This window comes from Gopherus flavomarginatus, chromosome 17 (assembly GCF_025201925.1).
Source record: "Gopherus flavomarginatus isolate rGopFla2 chromosome 17, rGopFla2.mat.asm, whole genome shotgun sequence".
NCBI lineage: Eukaryota > Metazoa > Chordata > Testudines > Testudinidae > Gopherus > Gopherus flavomarginatus.
The window spans coordinates 9,305,939-9,324,515 of record NC_066633.1 but is presented as its reverse complement, the minus strand read 5'-3'; the positions used below and the strand labels follow the sequence as shown (position 1 = coordinate 9,324,515).

Sequence of the window (18,577 nt, the reverse complement as noted above, 5' to 3'; positions counted from 1 at the left end):
AAATGACCATAAGCATCATCATAACTTTAGTGAATTTGGAGGGGCTAGTGTTTCACAGAATGAATGTTACATTTTCCCAGATGAAGCGGGACAAATTAATTAATTATCATAGCTCATTTGGTGAAAATAACCCAAAATACGATGGCATAACAGCAACAAATCCCAGATGTAAATACATACTAACTATAGCAAAAGTACTTGAAACTAGAACATTTTTCTGCCCTCTGACTCTTCCATTCAGTGGGGCACAATGTATTTCTCTATGTGGTTGTTCTCAGAAGTAATACTACGGGAACTCTACAGCAACAAGATAAAAAGAAAACCCTAGTTGGATAGACTGTTTGCATCACTTATAAACTATCATCTTCTCATGGTCTGCTATGAGAGTGATGACCAATTCTCAATTAGGCCAGATCTGACTTTCCTCACAAATAATAGGTACTTGCCAGCAGGATCATCTCTCATCTGTTTTACAAATGCATTGGAGACAGAAACCTTTCATGGAGGGGTTAAAATGTGTCAGTTCTGTTAATGCAGGTATCACTTTTGTATAACTTGGATTTTAATTATACTTCCACTTCTGGTCAAGGCTATGGTTACACCCTGAACAGCATATTTGTTCTCTTTCAGTGATATTCCAGATACAATATTCTTACTTTACAAGTTCAAAGATTATTTTGCTCATTGCAAAGTCCACCTAGGATCTGCAAATCCGACTACGATTTCTCTCCCTCTACATCTTGACTGTTATTAGAGGTTCTGCAATTAGAACTTAGCAGACACTTTGTTCAGGATGCATGAAGCAGAACAGACAATTTTCATTCTTCCATAGATGATTTACACCAATGGTTTAACAGGAGTAGAATTTTGTTCGTAGTTAACAGGTGCATCAGACTTAAAGGCATAAACAATGCTAATCTATTTAGCAAGGAACCCTTTTTACATAGTCACTTTTCTAAAAGTAAATTCAATTTAAAGTAAGACTAATGAAAACTGTGCATAGTTCTAGACCATTTAAAACAAAATAGTATAATATCTTTTAAAAAGGAAAACCATAATATGCAGCCCTCTACAAACATTGATTAATTAATTCTCGCAAATCCATGTGAGGTAGGCCAACATTACCCCTCTTTACAGCTAGGAAAACTGAGTCACATGGAGGTTGAGTATTTTGCCCACTGCTACAGAGGGAGTTATTGCCAGAACCACAATTAAAATTCAGGGAGTTCCTAGCTTCCAGTCCAATGCTCAAACCTCGCTGCCCCTTTTTGACCTGAGTAGCTAGGGCCAAAATTTGGGGTCTAGTGGGTTGTTTTGGTTAGGAGGAGAAATTGATGTTGGAGTCAGGTCTTTCTTTGAGACAATCCTGTTTATTTACAAAGAATGTACAAAGTCCTGTTTCCCTCAACACAGCAGGTGACATTTCCTTTGCTCACAGTTCCAAGCCCCTTTACAGCTAGCACTTAGACCAAAAGTTCTCTCTCTAGGCCTTTCTCAGGGCCACATTCCCAGTGCTTGCTCAGCCTGCATCCTTGGCTTTCTGCTGTTTCTCTCTCAGCTTCTCTGCTGTTTCTTTTTCTTTTCCTCTCCTTCTTATGCCTCTCCCAGTCCATAAAGACAGAGACACACTTCTACCAAACAATATGTCATGACAGCCCTCCACCCACATGTGCCTTGTATGTGCCATTGCTTTGGGTGGTGACGTGTTCTGGGTGGAAGCTGCTATTGTTTCAGCTAGTTCCATAAAAGAGCTTAATGGTTTCTTACATTTATCAATAATGAGGGTTGGCTGTGATACCCACTTGTTTCAAAGAAGTTTAACCCAGCCCATAACCATATATAATTATAAATGTATACTTCCAATCTATACCTGTACAACACTGGATTTTCAGTGAAGTCATCATTGAGCATTCCCTCAACCCATTTCTGCTGGCGATGAGATAACAGTCCTTTACCAGCACACATTCCCAAGTCCCTAACCACAGGAATCCTTCCACTGTTCATAGGAAACTTATGTTGCTCTGCCTTGTTTCTCACTTCCTCCAGAGAGCGTACTAAGTGCACCTTCATAGAAACATAATCAAGGTGTTAAAACTCTCAGTAATCACTGAAAACAGAGAAGATCAAAGAAGCTGCACTGAGTAAAAGTGACTGAATAGGAGATAAAGTAATAAACAATTCTTTCCACTTATGTAACATCTTTCATCCAAGGTTCTTTACAAAATGAGCAAGAACATCCCCCTTTTAGCAGATGGGGAAACAGAGGCATAGAAAGGTTATATGACTTGCTTAAGGTCACCCAGCAAGTCAGTGGCAGAGTCAGGAACTGAAATTAGTTAACCTTGACTTCAAGTCCCATGCTCCAACCACTAAGCTATGCTGATTTTCCTTTAAAAAATTAAACCAGCTGTATACACTAGCCAAATCCTTCTGAGTCTGGCAAACTAAGCCTCTGAATTTATCCATCATTGCCATGTCATTAACACAGCAAATTTTGACTTTGGCAAATACATTGTGAGATTCAAAAGACACATAGCAGGACCTTAAAAGGTTTGTTGGGGAGTGCACCCTGATGACATCAAAGTTATTTTCTGCTAAAACAAACCAAATATCCAAAAGGTCCAAATTCATCTCTACTGAATTCAGAACAGCAAGAACAAAACAATAAATTTGGCTTAGACTCTGATGTTTCTGTACCTCATCGTCGAAGACCTGCCTGTAGACTTTCCCACTGGGGACAACACGTACTGCTCCCACCAGCACCATGTTGCAAAGTGCTCAGTTCTTGGCTTGTTTGCAGAACAATTTCCTTGCGCCAACTTGGGGGAGGGGACACAGAGAGAAGGAGGCATGAGAATGAAATCTTTAAAAGGACACCATCAACTTTAGAATTAGACATCGATCTGAAAAATTTACACCTTTATATCATTATAAATATACACTACAATCATTATAACTTAAAGATGGAAAAATATTGGTGGTTTCTTTACTTTGTGCCTTTGACAGGACTGCTCCGGGTGGGGTAGGGACTTGCCTATCACCTAGCTATTCTGCAACACCCCACAAGGGCTATTCCAGCAGGCAAGCAAATTGGTAAATATGCCCGATGGGATGTTAGATGGGGTGGGATCTGAGTTACTACAGAAAAGCACACTAAGAAACAGGCATATTTTGAAGTCGGTCAATTAAAAAAAATTGAGTTGCCATTATCCCATTGAAGAGAAATATTGTTCCTTACATAGGCCCTGATCCTGTAAGTGACTTCATGAGAGTGGATCCCTGTGCCTACAGTCTCACTGAAATCATTGGGATCCACACAAGTACAAGGATCTGCCAGGCAGAGTCATCTGCAAGATCAGAGCTTTAAGAGAAATGTTATGAAAAGCTTCTACCTACAGAAACTCAAAAAACAATAACAACAAGGAGTCCGGTGGCACCTTAAAGATAAACAGATTTATTTGGGCTTAAGCTTTCATGGGTAAAACCCCCACTTCTTCATCAAAAAACAATGATGATGACCATCCCAAAAACTATGAATGAAGACCACAGCTGTGAATTTCCAGCGTTCCTTCCATCACCTAGGTTCTGGACAGCAGAGCCTCGCTGGTGGCCCAGCAGCTACTGCGGGTTACAACATTTTCAGGTTTCGTAAACAAGCGATCAAAACACATCGCCCTTGGGGAGTTCGTTGCGTCAGGTGTCCCTTCCTTTTAGTGATGTCAGGCGATTCAGAGGACGGCACGTGTCATCCGGGATAGGGTGTGAACCTCATGGAGACCGAGCGATATAAACCCACACGAGGACGCTCTTCCCTCCAGAGCACCTAGAAAGACCCCTCCCCCCGGGCTCTCGCCCCTCTGCTGAGAAACGGGAGGAGGCCGCTAGCGCTGCAGTGACATCCATCGGGCTGGTGGGCCAGGGAAGGGAGAAGCTGTGCGATGGCTGATGCTGTGCGATGGCGACGGGGAGGGAATTCTACCAAGCTCCAGGCAGGCCCCGAGCGGGGCGCCCCCTACGTTCCCCCAGCAGAGGTAGGGGGTCACTCTCCCCAGCACCTCCTCCCACAGCAGGACGGGGGCGGTTCATCTCTCAAACACCCTAGTACCTGAATAGCCGCCCAGCTCCCCGCGCAGCTCCCTGGCTAGGCCAAGCGTCTCCTCGTCTCCATGGTAACGCCGGGCGCCGGCGACAGAGCGGGTGTGAGAGCCCCTCTTCTCGCGAGAACCTTTAAACTCCCGCACGAGTTCTCGAGCGTTTACCTGTTGCCATGGAAACGCAGGGCTGCGGCTTGCGTCGCCCCTCTGGGGCCTGCTGCACCGAGGCGCTGCCCCCGCCCAGCTGATGCCATTTGCTGGATGCTCAGTGGCCCCCGGGAAAGGTGGTGCTAGTCTCAGCTCCAGTGGACCTGCGTTACGTGCGGCACCAACAGGCCAGTGGTGGATTTAGAGTTAGTGGGGCCCTGTGCTCAGCTTCATTGTTGCCCCCCCCCCCCCGTTTTTCATTCTTTTTCTCTATTCTCCTCTTGGGACTCAGGGCTGGGGGGTGGGGTCTGGGAGGGAGGAAGGGGGCGGGAAGGGGTTCAGGGCTGGGGGGGAGGTAGGGGGCGGGAAGCGGTTCAGGGCTGGGGGGTGGGGTCTGGGAGGGAGGTAGGGGGCGGGAAGGGGTTCAGGGCTAGGGGGGAGGTAGGGGGCGGGAAGCGGTTCAGGGCTGGGGGGCGGGGTCTGGGAGGGAGGCAGGGGGCGGGAAGGGGTTCAGGGCTGGGGGGCGGGGTCTGGGAGGGAGGTAGGGAGCGGGAAGGGGTTCAGGGCTGGGGGTGCGGGGTCTGGGAGGGAGGTAGGGAGCGGGAAGGGGTTCAGGGCTGGGGGTGCGGGGTCTGGGAGGGAGGTAGGGGGCGGGAAGGGGTTCAGGGCTGCGGGTGCGGGGTCTGGGAGGGAGGTAGGGGGCGGGAAGGGGTTCAGGGCTGGGGGTGCGGGGTCTGGGAGGGAGGTAGGGGGCGGGAAGGGGTTCAGGGCTGGGGGTGCGGGGTCTGGGAGGGAGGTAGGGGGCGGGAAGGGGTTCAGGGCTGGGGGTGCGGGGTCTGGGAGGGAGGTAGGGGGCGGGAAGGGGTTCAGGGCTGGGGGTGCGGGGTCTGGGAGGGAGGTAGGGGGCGGGAAGGGGTTCAGGGCTGGGGGGCGGGGTCTGGGAGGGAGGTAGGGGGCGGGAAGGGGTTCAGGGCTGGGGGGCGGGGTCTGGGAGGGAGGTAGGGGGCGGGAAGGGGTTCAGGGCTGGGGGGCGGGAAGGGGTTCAGGGCTGGGGGGCGGGGTCTGGGAGGGAGGTAGGGGGCGGGAAGCGGTTCAGGGCTGGGGGGCGGCGTCTGGGAGGGAGGTAGGGTGCGGGAAGGGGTTCAGGTCGGGGGGTCTGGGTGGGGCTGTGGTGCAGGAGCAGGCTGGGGGTGGGGTTCAGGGTCTGGGTGAGACGGTGCAGGATCTGGGTTGGAGTTAGGGTGCAGGAGCGGGGTGGGAGTGCAGGGTCTGGGTGAGGGAGGGGGCTCAGGGCTGGGGCAGGCAGGGGGTTGGGGTGTGGAGCACTTACCTGAGGCAGCTCCTGTTTGGTGTGGGAGCGGGAGGTGCAGGTGGCTCTGCGTGCCCCCCGCAGCTCCCATTGGCTGTGATTCTTGCTGGTGCTGAGCTGCCCAAGTGCCCAGCCCTGGGGCCCCCTGTTGTTGGGGGTCCCGGTGCCAGGGCATCCTGTGTTTAATGGTAAATCCTCCTCTGGCAGAGGCCAAGAACTGAATGATCCACTGAGTCTGAATCACGTTTACACGGCATGGACTCTATGAATCTGGGTTTGAGTCACATAAGTGAAGCAATCTGGTAGAAGTTTGTACTACTGCCACCTCTGTAAGTACTTATTGTGTGGATAGGAAGGAGTCTTCAGTTTTCAAGGCTGCCAAGGCAGCAGCTTCCACCACCAGTATGAAATTCATTTATAAAAAGTTCTGCTTGTCAAGAAAAAAATGAGCAGATTTTTTTTGTCATTCACTGTCTCCATAAAACTTTTATTTGCTAGATTAATAAATAATGACAGTATCTACCTAACACTTTACAAACAGTGACTATTATTATTCCCGTTTTGTTGATGGGAAAACTGAGGCACAGTGAAAAATGTCAGAGCCAGGAATAGAATTAAGAAGTGTTTTAATTTATATTTTATTGAAAAATATCTGTTTCCCCCCCACTGCTAAATCGGGAGAATGGGAGGGGAGAAAGGCAGAAAACAGAAAAGTAAAGGAATGGGCAGAGAGAGAAAGGAGAAGGAAATGGAGCAGGGAAAAGAAAGAAGAATGACATTTCCATTCACTAGGAATTAATAACAGGTTTCAAAAAAGTTAGACCAAATCTTTTCAGATTTGTCTGAGGTCCCTCTCCTCCAAAACATTATCTTCTTTTTAACTGCTAAGTCCCCATATTACTGTGCCAAGCTTCTATCCCCAGAAGCAATTTGCTTTTCTATCTAAGCAGTAAACTGTTTAGCTACAATCATTGATCTAGAAAATCAAACTTCCTGTGAGTTAGAGCATTTCCAAACCACAGTTCTGGAAGGTAATTTTTAGAGATGTAGCCACTATCATATTAATCCTCCTACTTATTCTAGCCAAATGAACTGTGTCCTGGGATAGTCCAAAACACGTGGGCCAGTGTGGCTAAAGGAGTCTCCAGCAGCAATCTGCACTAATTGAAACCTACATGGGGACCAGTCTCAAGGAAATACAATTTTCTGCTGGATCAGCCTTAATCATAGATCAGTAGTAGCAGAGATTTTAATGTTTTGTAAGACACTTAATTATTGACAAGGATATACACAAATCTAAATTAGGGAGGTTTTTTGGGCCAAAAGTAAGTTATAACAGCCATTCAAGTGAATGTAGATGTTTTTGGCTCCCAAGCCTATTCTCAGATTACTAGATGTTGCTGCCTCTCATGTTTATTGTACAGTTCTTTAGTCCCGGAGTTCTCAAACTGGGGGTTGGGACCCCTCAGGGGGTTGTGAGGCTATTACATGTGGGGTCACGAGCTGCCAGCCTCCACCCCAAACTCAGCTTTGCCTCCAGCATTAAGAATGATGCTAAATACTTAAAAAGTGTTTTTAATTGATAAGGTGGGGTCGCATTCAGAGACTTGCTGTGTGAAAGGGGTCACCAGTACAGAGTTTGAGAAACCCTGCTTTAATCACTTGCTTTTGTCCTCTTTCCCCAGTAAACCATTTATTAGTTTGACCGCACATTCCAGGTTGCCAGTGAATGTACAGAGACACACCTTGAGTGTATCGAGAAACTCAATTGTACGCTGGGGTGTGTGTGTATTTTATATATGTCTTTCTACTGAGCTCACCAACAAAACTTGTATTGATTTAAATGGGAGCAGAATTTGACAAGTCTTGTTTTTGTCTTCCTTAACTGATCTTCACATTTTCAATTAGAACACCCACTACAGGGAAATAAATTGAATAGACATTGTTGTGATGGAGAAATGCTTCCAACATTTCTGTTCAAGCCACTTCAATTCCCTCTCTCTCAGTTACAACCAAAGATTTTTGAGGTATTAGGAGCTCTACCAATAGCAGATGGAGTTGCTTTCCATTGTGATACTTCTCCAGCCACATAGTTCTGTGCAGGGCCGCCTAGAGGTGGGGCAAGTGGGGCAATTTGCCCTAGGCCCCGGGCTCTGCAGGGGCCCCCACGAGAATGGCTGAGGCTCCCTCTCGGCCCCACCCGACCCCATTTCTGCCCCTCTCCTGGAGCCTCAGCGCATCCAGCAGCATCCCTGGACAAGGGCGCAGTGTGGCTCCGATGGGGCCCCTGAGCTCCGCCCCGCTCAGAGCCGCATGGTAAGGTGGGGGCGGGGCTGCGAGCTCCAGGCTGAGCTCAGCTCCCTCCGAGGGGTGAGGTGGTGGTGGTGGACAGGGGTCTCTGGGAGACGGTGAGGGGGCAAGGAGCAGGATGGATGGGAATTCTGAGGGGAGTGGGCAGTCGGGGGGCAGGAAGTGGGTGGGGGTCGGATAGGGGGCAGGGCCAGGCTGTTTGGGAGGCACAGCCTTCTCTACCCTAAAGCTCATTCAGCAGTTTGAGGCTTGCAGAAGAGCCAAGCTGTTAACTTTTCCGTTAGGGCTACCATCCCTTTCACTTCTCAAATGCCAAATTATAGTCTATATTTAATTTCAGTGCCATAGGGAGATTCATGTCACGGGAGGGTAGCTTCATTTAAAATTAGCTACTGGTGGAGGGATCACATAAGAAGAGCAATATCCTTCCCAATCCTACCAAGGGAGACACCCCCCACACACGCATTCCCTGAGACTCCAGAGGGTTTAATTCAGTGGTTCTCAAACTTTTATACTGGTGACCCCTTTCACATAGCAAACCTCTGAGTGCAACCCCCCCTCCAATAAATTAAAAACACTTTTTTATATATTTAACACTATTATAAATGCTGGAGGCAAAGCTGGGTTTGAGGTGGAGGTTGACAGCTCGCGACCCCCAGTAATAACCTCGTGACGTCCTGAGGGGTCCTAACCCCCAATTTGAGACCCCCTGGGTTAATTTAATTTTAGCACCCTGTGTCCATTCACATGCATGTGCTATTTTGAGCATTTTAGTTTTCACAACATAGGCTCATCCCAGAATCTGGAACAAGCTCAAATGCTCAGTTTGAGGAGTATGTACATAGTCTATACTGTGTACACACAGTCACACAGATTTTGGCTCTGGTGAAAAATAGAAATACCAAAATATCTCATGTTTCTACATCAGTTCTGACCCAAATAAGACTAGGAAGCACTCGAAGTCTCATGAAAGCGTCTTTGCATCAGATGTCCAGCCAACAGCGGTTTGAATAAGCATCTGAATCTATAAGTCTCTTTATATTTCCCCGACACTAGACGCAACCTATTACTGGTACAGCTCTATTGCAGACAAATACCAATGTATTTTTGGCAAGGAAATTGTTGGAATCAGCAAACTATCCGTATGGTGTCAAGTATCAGAGGGATAGCCGTGTTAGTCTGGATCTGTAAAAAGTGACAGAGAGTGCTGTGGCACCTTATAGACTAACAAATGTAATGGAGTATAAGCTTTTGTGAGCGAATACCCACTTTGTCGGATGCATGCCTTATCCTTATGGTAACAGTGTCATCTTGAAACCATTCTCATATCCAGAAATACTGGGGATGTCGTAAAAAGTTATGGAGCTTTTACCAATTATCTGTATATTTTCATCAACAAGGAAACCTACAATATTAGTTATGTTAGTTCACACTAAGACCAGTCCGAGATGAACTTCATTTATTTCTGATTGCAGCATGATTCTTTGGTACAGCAAGAAACCTTCTTTTCTTAAGGATCTCTGGCCTACCTAGATTGTCGTCCCACAGGTATTCTGGAGAAAGTATTTTGGTTGGTTTGTGGTAAAGAAAATACTTGTTTAAGTGACTCTCTTCTTGCCAGATTGCCTCAATTCCATTGGCTTTGTCCACCATGATGGCTTCGTGGCATTTCTTGGTCAGCTTGTAAACCTCCGTTACTGTTCCTCCAAAAAAGCCTCCAGCATAGTAGAAGTCACCCTCATCGCTGGGCACATAAGCTTGAGAAGCAGGTCGATGTTCATAGGTGAAAGACCGACGCTCTGCGGTGTAGAAACCTGGGTGTAGTGTGCCAAACAAGTCGCTCAGGATCTCCACTCCAACTTGGTCATTAAACCTCATGTCTACATCAACACACACAAGGTAGCTGACCTCATTAATGAACCGCTGCTGAGAGAAGAGGCTGAGCATTTCCATTCGTCGCATAGAGATTTCTTGCCACCTAGGGTAGTTTTGAACTTGCAGAACCACTACGTTCCTTCCTTCTTTGAGCGCAACTTTAGGAACTTCTTCTGGTCTGTCTGTGAAAATGTAATAGTTCACCCTATGTCCAACCATCAAATATGTCTCTGCAGTTTCTAAAAATGTCTTGAGGAAGACTACATACCTAGAAAAAAATAAATTCTCTATTAGAAATAAAAGGCACTGTGGTAGAAGACTGGAAGAAGGGGACACAGAGAGTAACAAAGTGAAAGGATCAACAAAAAGAATCTGTTTTAGTCAAAATGAGTGTTTTTTAAATATTTGTTGCTAGTTTCCTGGTTAAGATTATTTCCTTCCAAATACTGACGATCATCAGCCTTCATCTCTTGAGCCACATTCAGCTGTTCAGGGCATTGCACATGACGCTTATGGACAGGGGCGGCTCCAGGCCCCAGCATGTCAAGCACGTGCTTGGGGCGGCAAGCCGCGGGGGATGCTCTGCCGGCACCGCAAGGGCAGCAGGCAGGCTGCCTTCGGCGGCTTGCCTGCGGAGGGTCCGCTGGTCCCGTGGCTTCAGCGGACCTCCCGCAGGCAAGCTGCCGAAGGCAGCCTGCCTGCCGTGCTTGGGGCGGCAAAATGTCTAGAGCCACCCCTGCTCATGGAATCCATGCTGCAGGAGCAAGTGAGGTCTTAGGTACTGTGGTGATCACACGAGTGCTCTGCCCATGAACACATGTGGAAATGCTGAGAAATGAACCATAGACACCATATCACTCTGTCCCTCCCGAACAGCCAGGAAGGGAGTCTACCTGGGAAGGATGAAGAGCTGACCTGTACCCTGCCTGAATTTGAACCTGTAGCTCTAGGGACTTTCAAAGCAAGGTACTGGTCATCTCCTGAGAGATACTGAATATCTTTAACTCCATTAACTTCAGTGAGGGAGAAGGGCACACAGCACCTCTCAGGATTGGGCCTATATTTCCACTTAGCCAGCCTTGCAGTGACAAAGAGTTTTCTCTCATGTTCACATTCCAGCTTCGTGTACCATCCAAGCAAAATGACTTGCCCGCGCAGCCCAGGTGCAGATGCACTTCAAAGGTGTTGGGCCTCGTTACCCACTATTTCAGCTGTCCTGCAAGTAACCAACAGGTGTAATGTGTTATAAGAGCTGCCCCCCACAGAGCCAGCTATGAGCCAAGATCTCTGGCAGCAGTTTGAGATCAATGGTTGGGAAACAGCCAGGGCACTATGACCAACAGTACTCAGGATCCTCATCCTGCGAAAGTATTGGAGAGGGCCAGCAAAGGAACCTCTAGGAAAAAAAAAAATCAAACCCCCTCAAGAGTAGAGAGGCCAGTTGAGGCACTACCACCTTACAGAATTCAGCTCAAACCCAACAGGAGTAAGGGGGTATTTACAAGGTTTCATGGCAAATATCCAAGCCCCCTTTATTTCACTACGGGAGGGATCAACATGAGAGTTGTACACTGTTAGAAATTAACATCAACCTCATTTGTCATGTATATGTCTAGCCCAGAGGTGGGCAAACTACAGCCTGCGAGCCACATCTGGCCCGCAAGACCGTCCTGCCCAGCTCCTGAGCTCCTGGCTGGAGAGGCTAGCCCCCGGCCCCTCCCCTGCTGTCCTCCGACCCCCGCAGCCTCAGCTCGCCGTGCTGTACGCCATTCCTGCCAGGCAATGCAGGTGGTGGGGCTGTGAGCTCTTGCTACTCTGAGCAGCATGTTAAGGGGGCGGAGGGCTTGGATAAGGGGCAGGGAGCCAGCAGGGGGGTTGGATAGGGGGTGGGTTCCCTGGGGGCTTGTCAGGGGGTAGGGGTGTGGATAGGGGTTGGGGCAGTCAGGGGACAGGGAGAGGTTGCATGGGAAAGAGGTTATGGGGAGGTAGTCAGGGAATGGGGGAGGTTGGATGGGGCGGAGGTTCGGGGGGGGCAGTTAGGGGACGGGGAGCAGGGAGAGGTTGGATGGGGCACAGGTTATTGGGGAGTTCAGGGGATGGGGAACAGTGGGGGTTGGGAGTCCTCAAGATATTATTGGGAAGAAACCCTAATTCGTATTGATTCTGGGGCAGTTACAAACCATTATGCCAGTATAATGTTGGGGGGGGGGGTGTTATGTTGCTTGGGGTTTTGTCTTTCAAAGTCCTGATTACATGTAATCATTATTAATCCCATTAAACTTTTCACAAGAGTAGAAATATTCTACCCAGTATCCTCGACAAATTCAAACTTCAGTTCTTTCATTCCATCTTCCCAAATTGGCCCTATATTTTCAAAATGGATCTGCGCTTCTTTGCTTCCTATCCTATTTGTTGTGTCTCATTGCAGCAACTTTTCAATGTTGTACATCATTTCAGTGGTGGCCAAATCAGCCTTGCAAAATTGTTGTAAATATTTATCAGTCCAGCTACTTGTCCATTCTTAACAGGATCATAATAAAATAATCAGGATATTTTACTATACTTTGATCTGGAGTCCCTTTGACTTTTAGCAATACATTTTGCAAAAAAATTCGGTTGGCAGGCAGTAGCGCTTATCAGCACTGGCTGAACCTATGCTCCATGACTAACAGGACTTGGTTGTAGCAGGCACAGCCTTTGGAAAACAATAATGTTATTAAATAGTTCCTTAATCTGTGCTTGCATAACTTGGCGCTTCACGAACCACGCAAGTATTTTCCTTCATTTACAAATCAGATAAAGCATTGCTCAGCATGAAAGTCAAGTTCTTCCTTTGTAAGAAGGACTCTTGAAGGATGTCTCTCTGTGCCCAGTTACGTGGTTGTATTTCTAACTATTCCACCCCAAGTAGAATGATAACAGTGTAGAGAAGATAAAGACCACCTACTGTGAAGTCAGCAGAGCTTAAGGTCAAAAACTTTGTTCCCAGAGCAAAGGGAAAAGAGGAGAGGACATCACTCAACTTCCATAGTTGCCAATCCCTCCAGTCCCCCTCCCTCTGATACACACAACAAGCAGCTTAATCTGACCCTTTCTCACAGCTGCCAGATCCTCCTAATTTCCTCTTCCACCACACTGGAAAAGCCCTGTCCTTTCCACGTCACTGAAATGTGTTTTAAATCAATCAGCAATCTTCCAACAAAATTCCTGCTTGGGAGGGTGAGGTGAATAAGGAATACACCATCACTGCACAAAAAATAAGTTCCCCCATCTCCTCATTGGTTATACATCACCTTTCATACCTAATATATAGTTCTGTAATTAAGCCACACTCACTTTTTGATAGCAAACACTGTCAGTCCAACAGTGACATTCCTTTGTCGGAATTGCTCATTCAGGATCTCTGAGTTATAGGTCCCTTCCCAAACTATTGGAGCAAACCATGGAGTCATCATAAGGACGTCACTTCTCCTGTGGAAGAGGAAGTTTTCTTTAGAATCACACTATAGAAGTAAGAAATACGGAGGCAGTTACCTTCCCTACATATAAACACTACCAGAGCCATGTGTTAAAGTTCAAAAATAGATAACTAGCAGCTGTAAAGAATATACAACTCCATGAAGTCACAAGCCATGGTGCAGTAAGGCTATTTAATGTATCAGGTTATTGGATATATCAACTAATTAATGTTTGCACTGCACGAGCATCTACCCAGCATGTCTGAGGTCTGTAACTGAACACAACATTCTGGCTTGTACTTTGTATAAAGACCCAAGTGTTTCTGAGATTTTGTATGCTTAAGTTAACACAGAGCAAGACAAGTTCAAATCCTTAAGGAAGTTTCTTGGTCAGATTTTAGTCAATTAACTTTAGTTATATCTTGGATGTAACAAAACGCTTATTTTTAGTTTTACTTACGGTGGCTTTAGAATCTGTGGCTTTGTATAAATCATTCTAAAAGAAAAGTAGGAAAACAAAAATGATTTCAAGTTAAGGAAAGATTTCCATAGCTCTTTAAAAATCCTTGTCGACTTCACAGACAGATAAAAGATTCCCACCAATCAGCTCCATTGAGAACTCAGTGACCCATACTCAGAACTCCAGAGGAAAGGGTTTTAGCTTTACTGTACCTCTGGTGACTTGAGTTTAAATCCTGGTTCAGGTCACATATGAACATAAATTTAGTGGTACCTCTCTTGTCCCTAATATTGGTTCACATCACAAAACCTCTATACAGTGCAGGGCCACCCAGAGGATTCAGGGGGCCTGGAGCAAAGCAATTTTGGGGGCCCCTTCCATAAAAAAAGTTGCAATACTACAGAATACTATATTCTCATGGGGGCCCCTGCAGGGCCCGGGGGCAAATTGCCCCACTTCCCCCCCACGGTGTGGCTTGATTGACAATCTATGCTTATGAGATGCCCAGAGGGAGACATTAAAAGTCAGGAATGAGATGCATTAGCAAAGTGGTGTGAGCACACAGGGCAGGAGTAGAAAAGTTTTGCAGGTAGGGAATGTGGAACATTGACAGAGCAGTGTGTGGGGTCAGAACCTGAACAGTAGAACTTCCTGGAGGTCAGAATTGAGGTGCAGACTGGTGTAACCCAAGCAATGTGAACATCCTTAGAGAGGAGGGGAATCCATGAGATCACTGCTGAGAGCTTTCAAAGATAGGTAACATCTGAGCTTGTCTAAATCTCAGGGTATGTCTACATCTACAATTTTGCAGCGCTGGTTGTTACAGCTGTATTAGTACAGCTGTATAGGGCCAGCGCTGCAGAGTGGCCACACTTACAGCAACCAGCGCTGCAAGTGGTGTTAGATGTGGCCACACTGCAGCGCTGTTGGGCGGCTTCAAGGGGGGTTCGGGGAACGCGAGAGCAAACCACAGGGAAGGAGACCTGCTTGCTCGGGGGTTCGGGGAACGAGAGAGCAAACCGAGGAAGGAGACCTGCTTCCCCGCAGTTTGCTCTCGCGTTCCCCGAACCCCCCTGCAAACCGCGGGGAAGGAGACCTGCTTGCTCGGGGGTTCGGGGAACGCGAGAGCAAACCAGGGAAGGAGACCTGCTTGATTACCAGAGAGGCTTCCTCAGGTATGCTGGGATACCTGCTTATTCCACGGAGGTCAAGAAAAGCGCTGGTAAGTGTCTACACTTGATTACCAGCACTGGATCCTCTACACCCGAGACAAAACGGGAGTACGGCCAGCGCTGCAAACAGGGAGTTGCAGCGCTGGTGATGCCCTGCAGATGTGTACACCTCCTAAGTTGCAGCGCTGTAACCCCCTCACCAGCGCTGCAACTTTGTGATGTAGACAAGCCCTCAGTGTCATTATCCTGTATTGATGATTCATAATACAGAAATGCAATGCTAAGACAGAGTACTGAAGTTCAACAAGCATAGATTACCATCCTTCAGGAATACCAGAGCTCTTCTGAAAGCAGCTGAAACACTTAACAGAAACTAATGAAAAGTTCTACCTTGATAATTCAATTTGTAGTAAATCTTCCAGGATATGGTTGCTATAGAGAAAGAACAATGGAAATTTTGCTTACAGAAAGACAGCATTCAATAGAAAGTAACTAGTCCAAGAAATCATTGAATTAATTCATGTTTCCCAGCATCTAAATATTCAAGAAAACGTTCAGTCTTAATATCTTTGCATCTTGAATGTCATTGTGATCATATATCATGTTTGTTTTTTAATAGAAAGAAACTATTGGAAGTTTAGTTTACCAAAAGTACAACATTGTTAGAGCATAACTGGTTTAAAAGTAATACAAGTCCAAGGAAGACAGACCTGCAAACCTATACATGAATACTCATTATTCACACAAGTAGTCCCACTGAAGTAAATGGGAATTATCATATGAGTAAAGGCCTATCAAGTTAGTGATCCTGAAACAGACAGTAAGTGTAATTAACAAAAGGTCCCACCTTGGTTGCTTTATATTGTGAAATTCCTGGGTATTACTGCTACAGAAAGAAAGCATATCACATTTAGTGTTTGGTTGTTTTTTTTTTTAAACACAGCAGTCTTTAATTACATTATCACATACTATTTTTTCCACAGGACCCCTGGCTCATTCAATGCATAGGCTATATGGTGCCATACAAATTAGTTTATATAAAGGGTGGGTGCACACATATTGAATAGCTGATTCTTAATTGAACACTAACTCTTTTCATTTCATTGCCTTTTTGAGTGGTAAGAACCGAGAATGAACTGTTTGACGACTGAGAGGCATAAGGGATGCTGGGAGACCATGAGTGAGTGTGGGACTGACAGACACACAGACAGGTCTAGCTGGTAGGAGGAAATGAGGCTCTTAAAGATGGCCCATAAATGAGACATCCCTCATTAGAGAAGGAAAGAAAGGCAGTGTTTTCAGAAAGCAATTAATTACACCTTTGGATGCCAGCCCAAATAGTGCCATAGATCCAATGCAGATGAGAGAGAAAATGGGGGAATAGGCCTGCACAGAACATCCATAACTAAACCCCAAACCATGCAACTCTCACCTGATTCTGTATTCCATTGCAAGCTCAGATCAGGTAATCAAGGTTCACATTTCTTTGCCCAGTTCTTACTAACATGGCACCAGTTTGTGATTTTGTGTCAAGATCAGACAACAGGTGAGACCCAGCTGTTTTTCTGTGGCTGCTGGTGGCATTAGGAAGTTGGTAGATGACATGAACATATGAAAGGGCCTTTCAGAGCCAGTTTACAGAAATACATAAAGATCCTAGGAGAAATGCTCAGCAAGCATAGATAGCTCCATTGAAGTCAGTGGAGTACCCTGACTTATACCAGCTGAGGACCTGTTCCCTTAATGTATCTAATTCAGAAGAAGGTAAGCACTGAAGCAGTGCTCTCCCCCTCCACCTGCCTCTGAGTAGCCACTGCTAGTTTCAATTGAGTTTTCATTTGAAATTTGGCACCAAACCCCAAAACTAAAATTGAAGTGGTTAGGAATCTCCACAACATGGAACTGATTTCCAGAGCTCTGACTGAGAGACATCAGCTGCTCACAAAATCCAGACAAGTCCAACAGGGAATAGTTACTTCACTGTGCTGAAGATCTTGATTGGTGTGTCCAGGCAGGGACCATTGGACATATTCCTGCAATAAATCCAAATGTCATGTCAATACATGGAGATCTAAATAACAAAAACTTTACACCAAAAATCATCTAGTCCAATATCTAGGCATCTTTAAACCTCACAAGAACCAACCAAACCCAGCAGTTTATCCTCACAACAGAAAAAAACCAAACCAGCCAACAAAGGAGAAAATGCAAAGGTTGCTAGAATGCTGTGGTAGGTGAAGCAAAGCAGTTTCCTATTATTATCTGTCATGCACTGAGAGTGCACTTAGTGATCTCTCATGGTCTCTGCATCAAAGAGCTTACAGATTAAATCACCATTGGAATGCCAAACTAAAAGATAATTGAAAAGAGTTATATGGTAAAACAGATGTACTGCGTTACTAACCAAGCTTGTGAAGACCCTACACTCAACAGTATTTCTGTCTGTATGAATGTTACATGAGAACGCTTCAACTTCTGTTTCAAATGCTCCTTTTGTTTTTAAATTTAGCTCATTTTTATTTTTAAAAAAAAGATGAAAAACACCCCCAAACGACCTGAAACTGAAAATAAAAGAAACATTTTGTCTGACCCAAAACTTTTTTTTTTTGGCAGTTCAAAACCAACTCTCTCTTTTTTCTGTTCAGCACCCAATCTGAAAAATCAGTTAGACAAGCTTGGGAACTTACATTCATAACTCTGCTAGATGCTGAAAACCATGGACTCTGGCTTTATGGCTCATTATAACAATGTGTAACACACTGTACTGCCAGCTACCCCTCAATTGCTCACTTCCTTTTAGGTGGTCTCCCACAGCATGTGACACACACATCCCCCTTATGCGTAACAATCTGTCCCAATTTAGCCCAGATACTCTGGTTACTCTCTCCACCTGAAGAAGGGCTCTGGGAAGCTCGAAAGCTTGTTTCTTCCACCAATGGAAACTGGTTCAATAAAAGATATTGCCCCATCTACCTTGTCTCTCTCATATCCTGGAACCAACATGGAAAATCACATTGTTGACTCATACTCAATTTGTGATCCACTATAACCTCCAGATGCTTTTCAGCAGTACTACCACCCTACCCTGTTATTCCCCATTTTGTAGTTGTGCATTTGATTTTTCCTTGCTAAGTGTAGTATTTTCCCCTTGTCTTTACTGAATTTCATTTTGTTGATTTCAGACCAGTAACCCCGCCCAGCTTGGTGTCATCCATTAATTTTATAAGTATACTCTCTACTTCATTATCCAAGTCATTAATAAAAATACTGAATAGTACTCGACCCAGGACAGACTGCTGCAGGATCCCACTACATATGCCCTCCCAGTCTGACAGAGAACCATTGATATCTGCTCTTTGAGTATAGTCTGTTAAACAGCTTTGCATCCATTTTATAAGAGTTTAATTTAGACCACATTTCCCTGCTTTGCTTATGAGAATCTCATGTGGGACTTTGTCAAAAGCATTACTAAAATAAAGAGATATCATGTCTTCAGCTTCACCCCTATCCACGAGGACAGTCACCCTGTCAAAGAATCTACATGTCTTCAACTTACATGTGTTCAGCAGCCAGAGCCTGGCTGGAAGCCTGCCGCTTTCACATCCCAGCTGCAGGAGGATTGCTCTCACTGAGCAGTACCCCTTCCCTCTTGGTATCTGTTACAGTGAAAGTCTGGGGCAGGAGCTCAGTTCTTGGCATGAGACTAACCTAAAGAACGTTCTAGAACAGTGGGAAACTACCATCTGAGTCAC

The 18,577-nt window shown here is 45.9% G+C and overlaps 2 protein-coding genes across 5 annotated transcripts in view; both read right to left on the bottom strand.

Moving 5' to 3' along the window:
• The window catches only part of CCDC180 (coiled-coil domain containing 180), a 44,706-nt gene extending 40,179 nt beyond the window's left edge, over nucleotides 1–4,527 (bottom strand). Inside the window, exons 1-3 of the mRNA XM_050926772.1 lie at nucleotides 4,260–4,527; nucleotides 2,698–2,819; nucleotides 1,871–2,064 (exon numbers count right to left, since the gene is read on the bottom strand). Coding sequence (XP_050782729.1) covers nucleotides 1,871–2,064; nucleotides 2,698–2,766 — 263 coding nt within the window. The 5' untranslated portion in view covers nucleotides 2,767–2,819; nucleotides 4,260–4,527. The remainder of the gene's footprint in view (nucleotides 1–1,870; nucleotides 2,065–2,697; nucleotides 2,820–4,259) is intronic.
• Nucleotides 4,528–6,111: 1,584 nt separating this feature from the next.
• The window catches only part of LOC127036159 (histo-blood group ABO system transferase 1-like), a 28,149-nt gene continuing 15,683 nt past the window's right edge, over nucleotides 6,112–18,577 (bottom strand). The window contains exons 1-6 of one of the 4 annotated variants that reach the window (XM_050926796.1): nucleotides 16,258–16,753; nucleotides 15,673–15,711; nucleotides 15,216–15,257; nucleotides 13,654–13,689; nucleotides 13,072–13,206; nucleotides 6,112–10,003 (exon numbers count right to left, since the gene is read on the bottom strand). In XM_050926796.1, coding sequence (XP_050782753.1) covers nucleotides 9,316–10,003; nucleotides 13,072–13,206; nucleotides 13,654–13,689; nucleotides 15,216–15,257; nucleotides 15,673–15,711; nucleotides 16,258–16,274 — 957 coding nt within the window. In that variant the 5' untranslated portion in view covers nucleotides 16,275–16,753 and the 3' untranslated portion in view covers nucleotides 6,112–9,315. Of the gene's footprint in view, nucleotides 10,004–13,071; nucleotides 13,207–13,653; nucleotides 13,690–15,215; nucleotides 15,258–15,672; nucleotides 15,712–16,257; nucleotides 16,754–16,801; nucleotides 16,859–18,577 lie in introns of those variants that run through there. The other 3 variants (XM_050926794.1, XM_050926797.1, XM_050926795.1) reach the window with 3 other exon arrangements.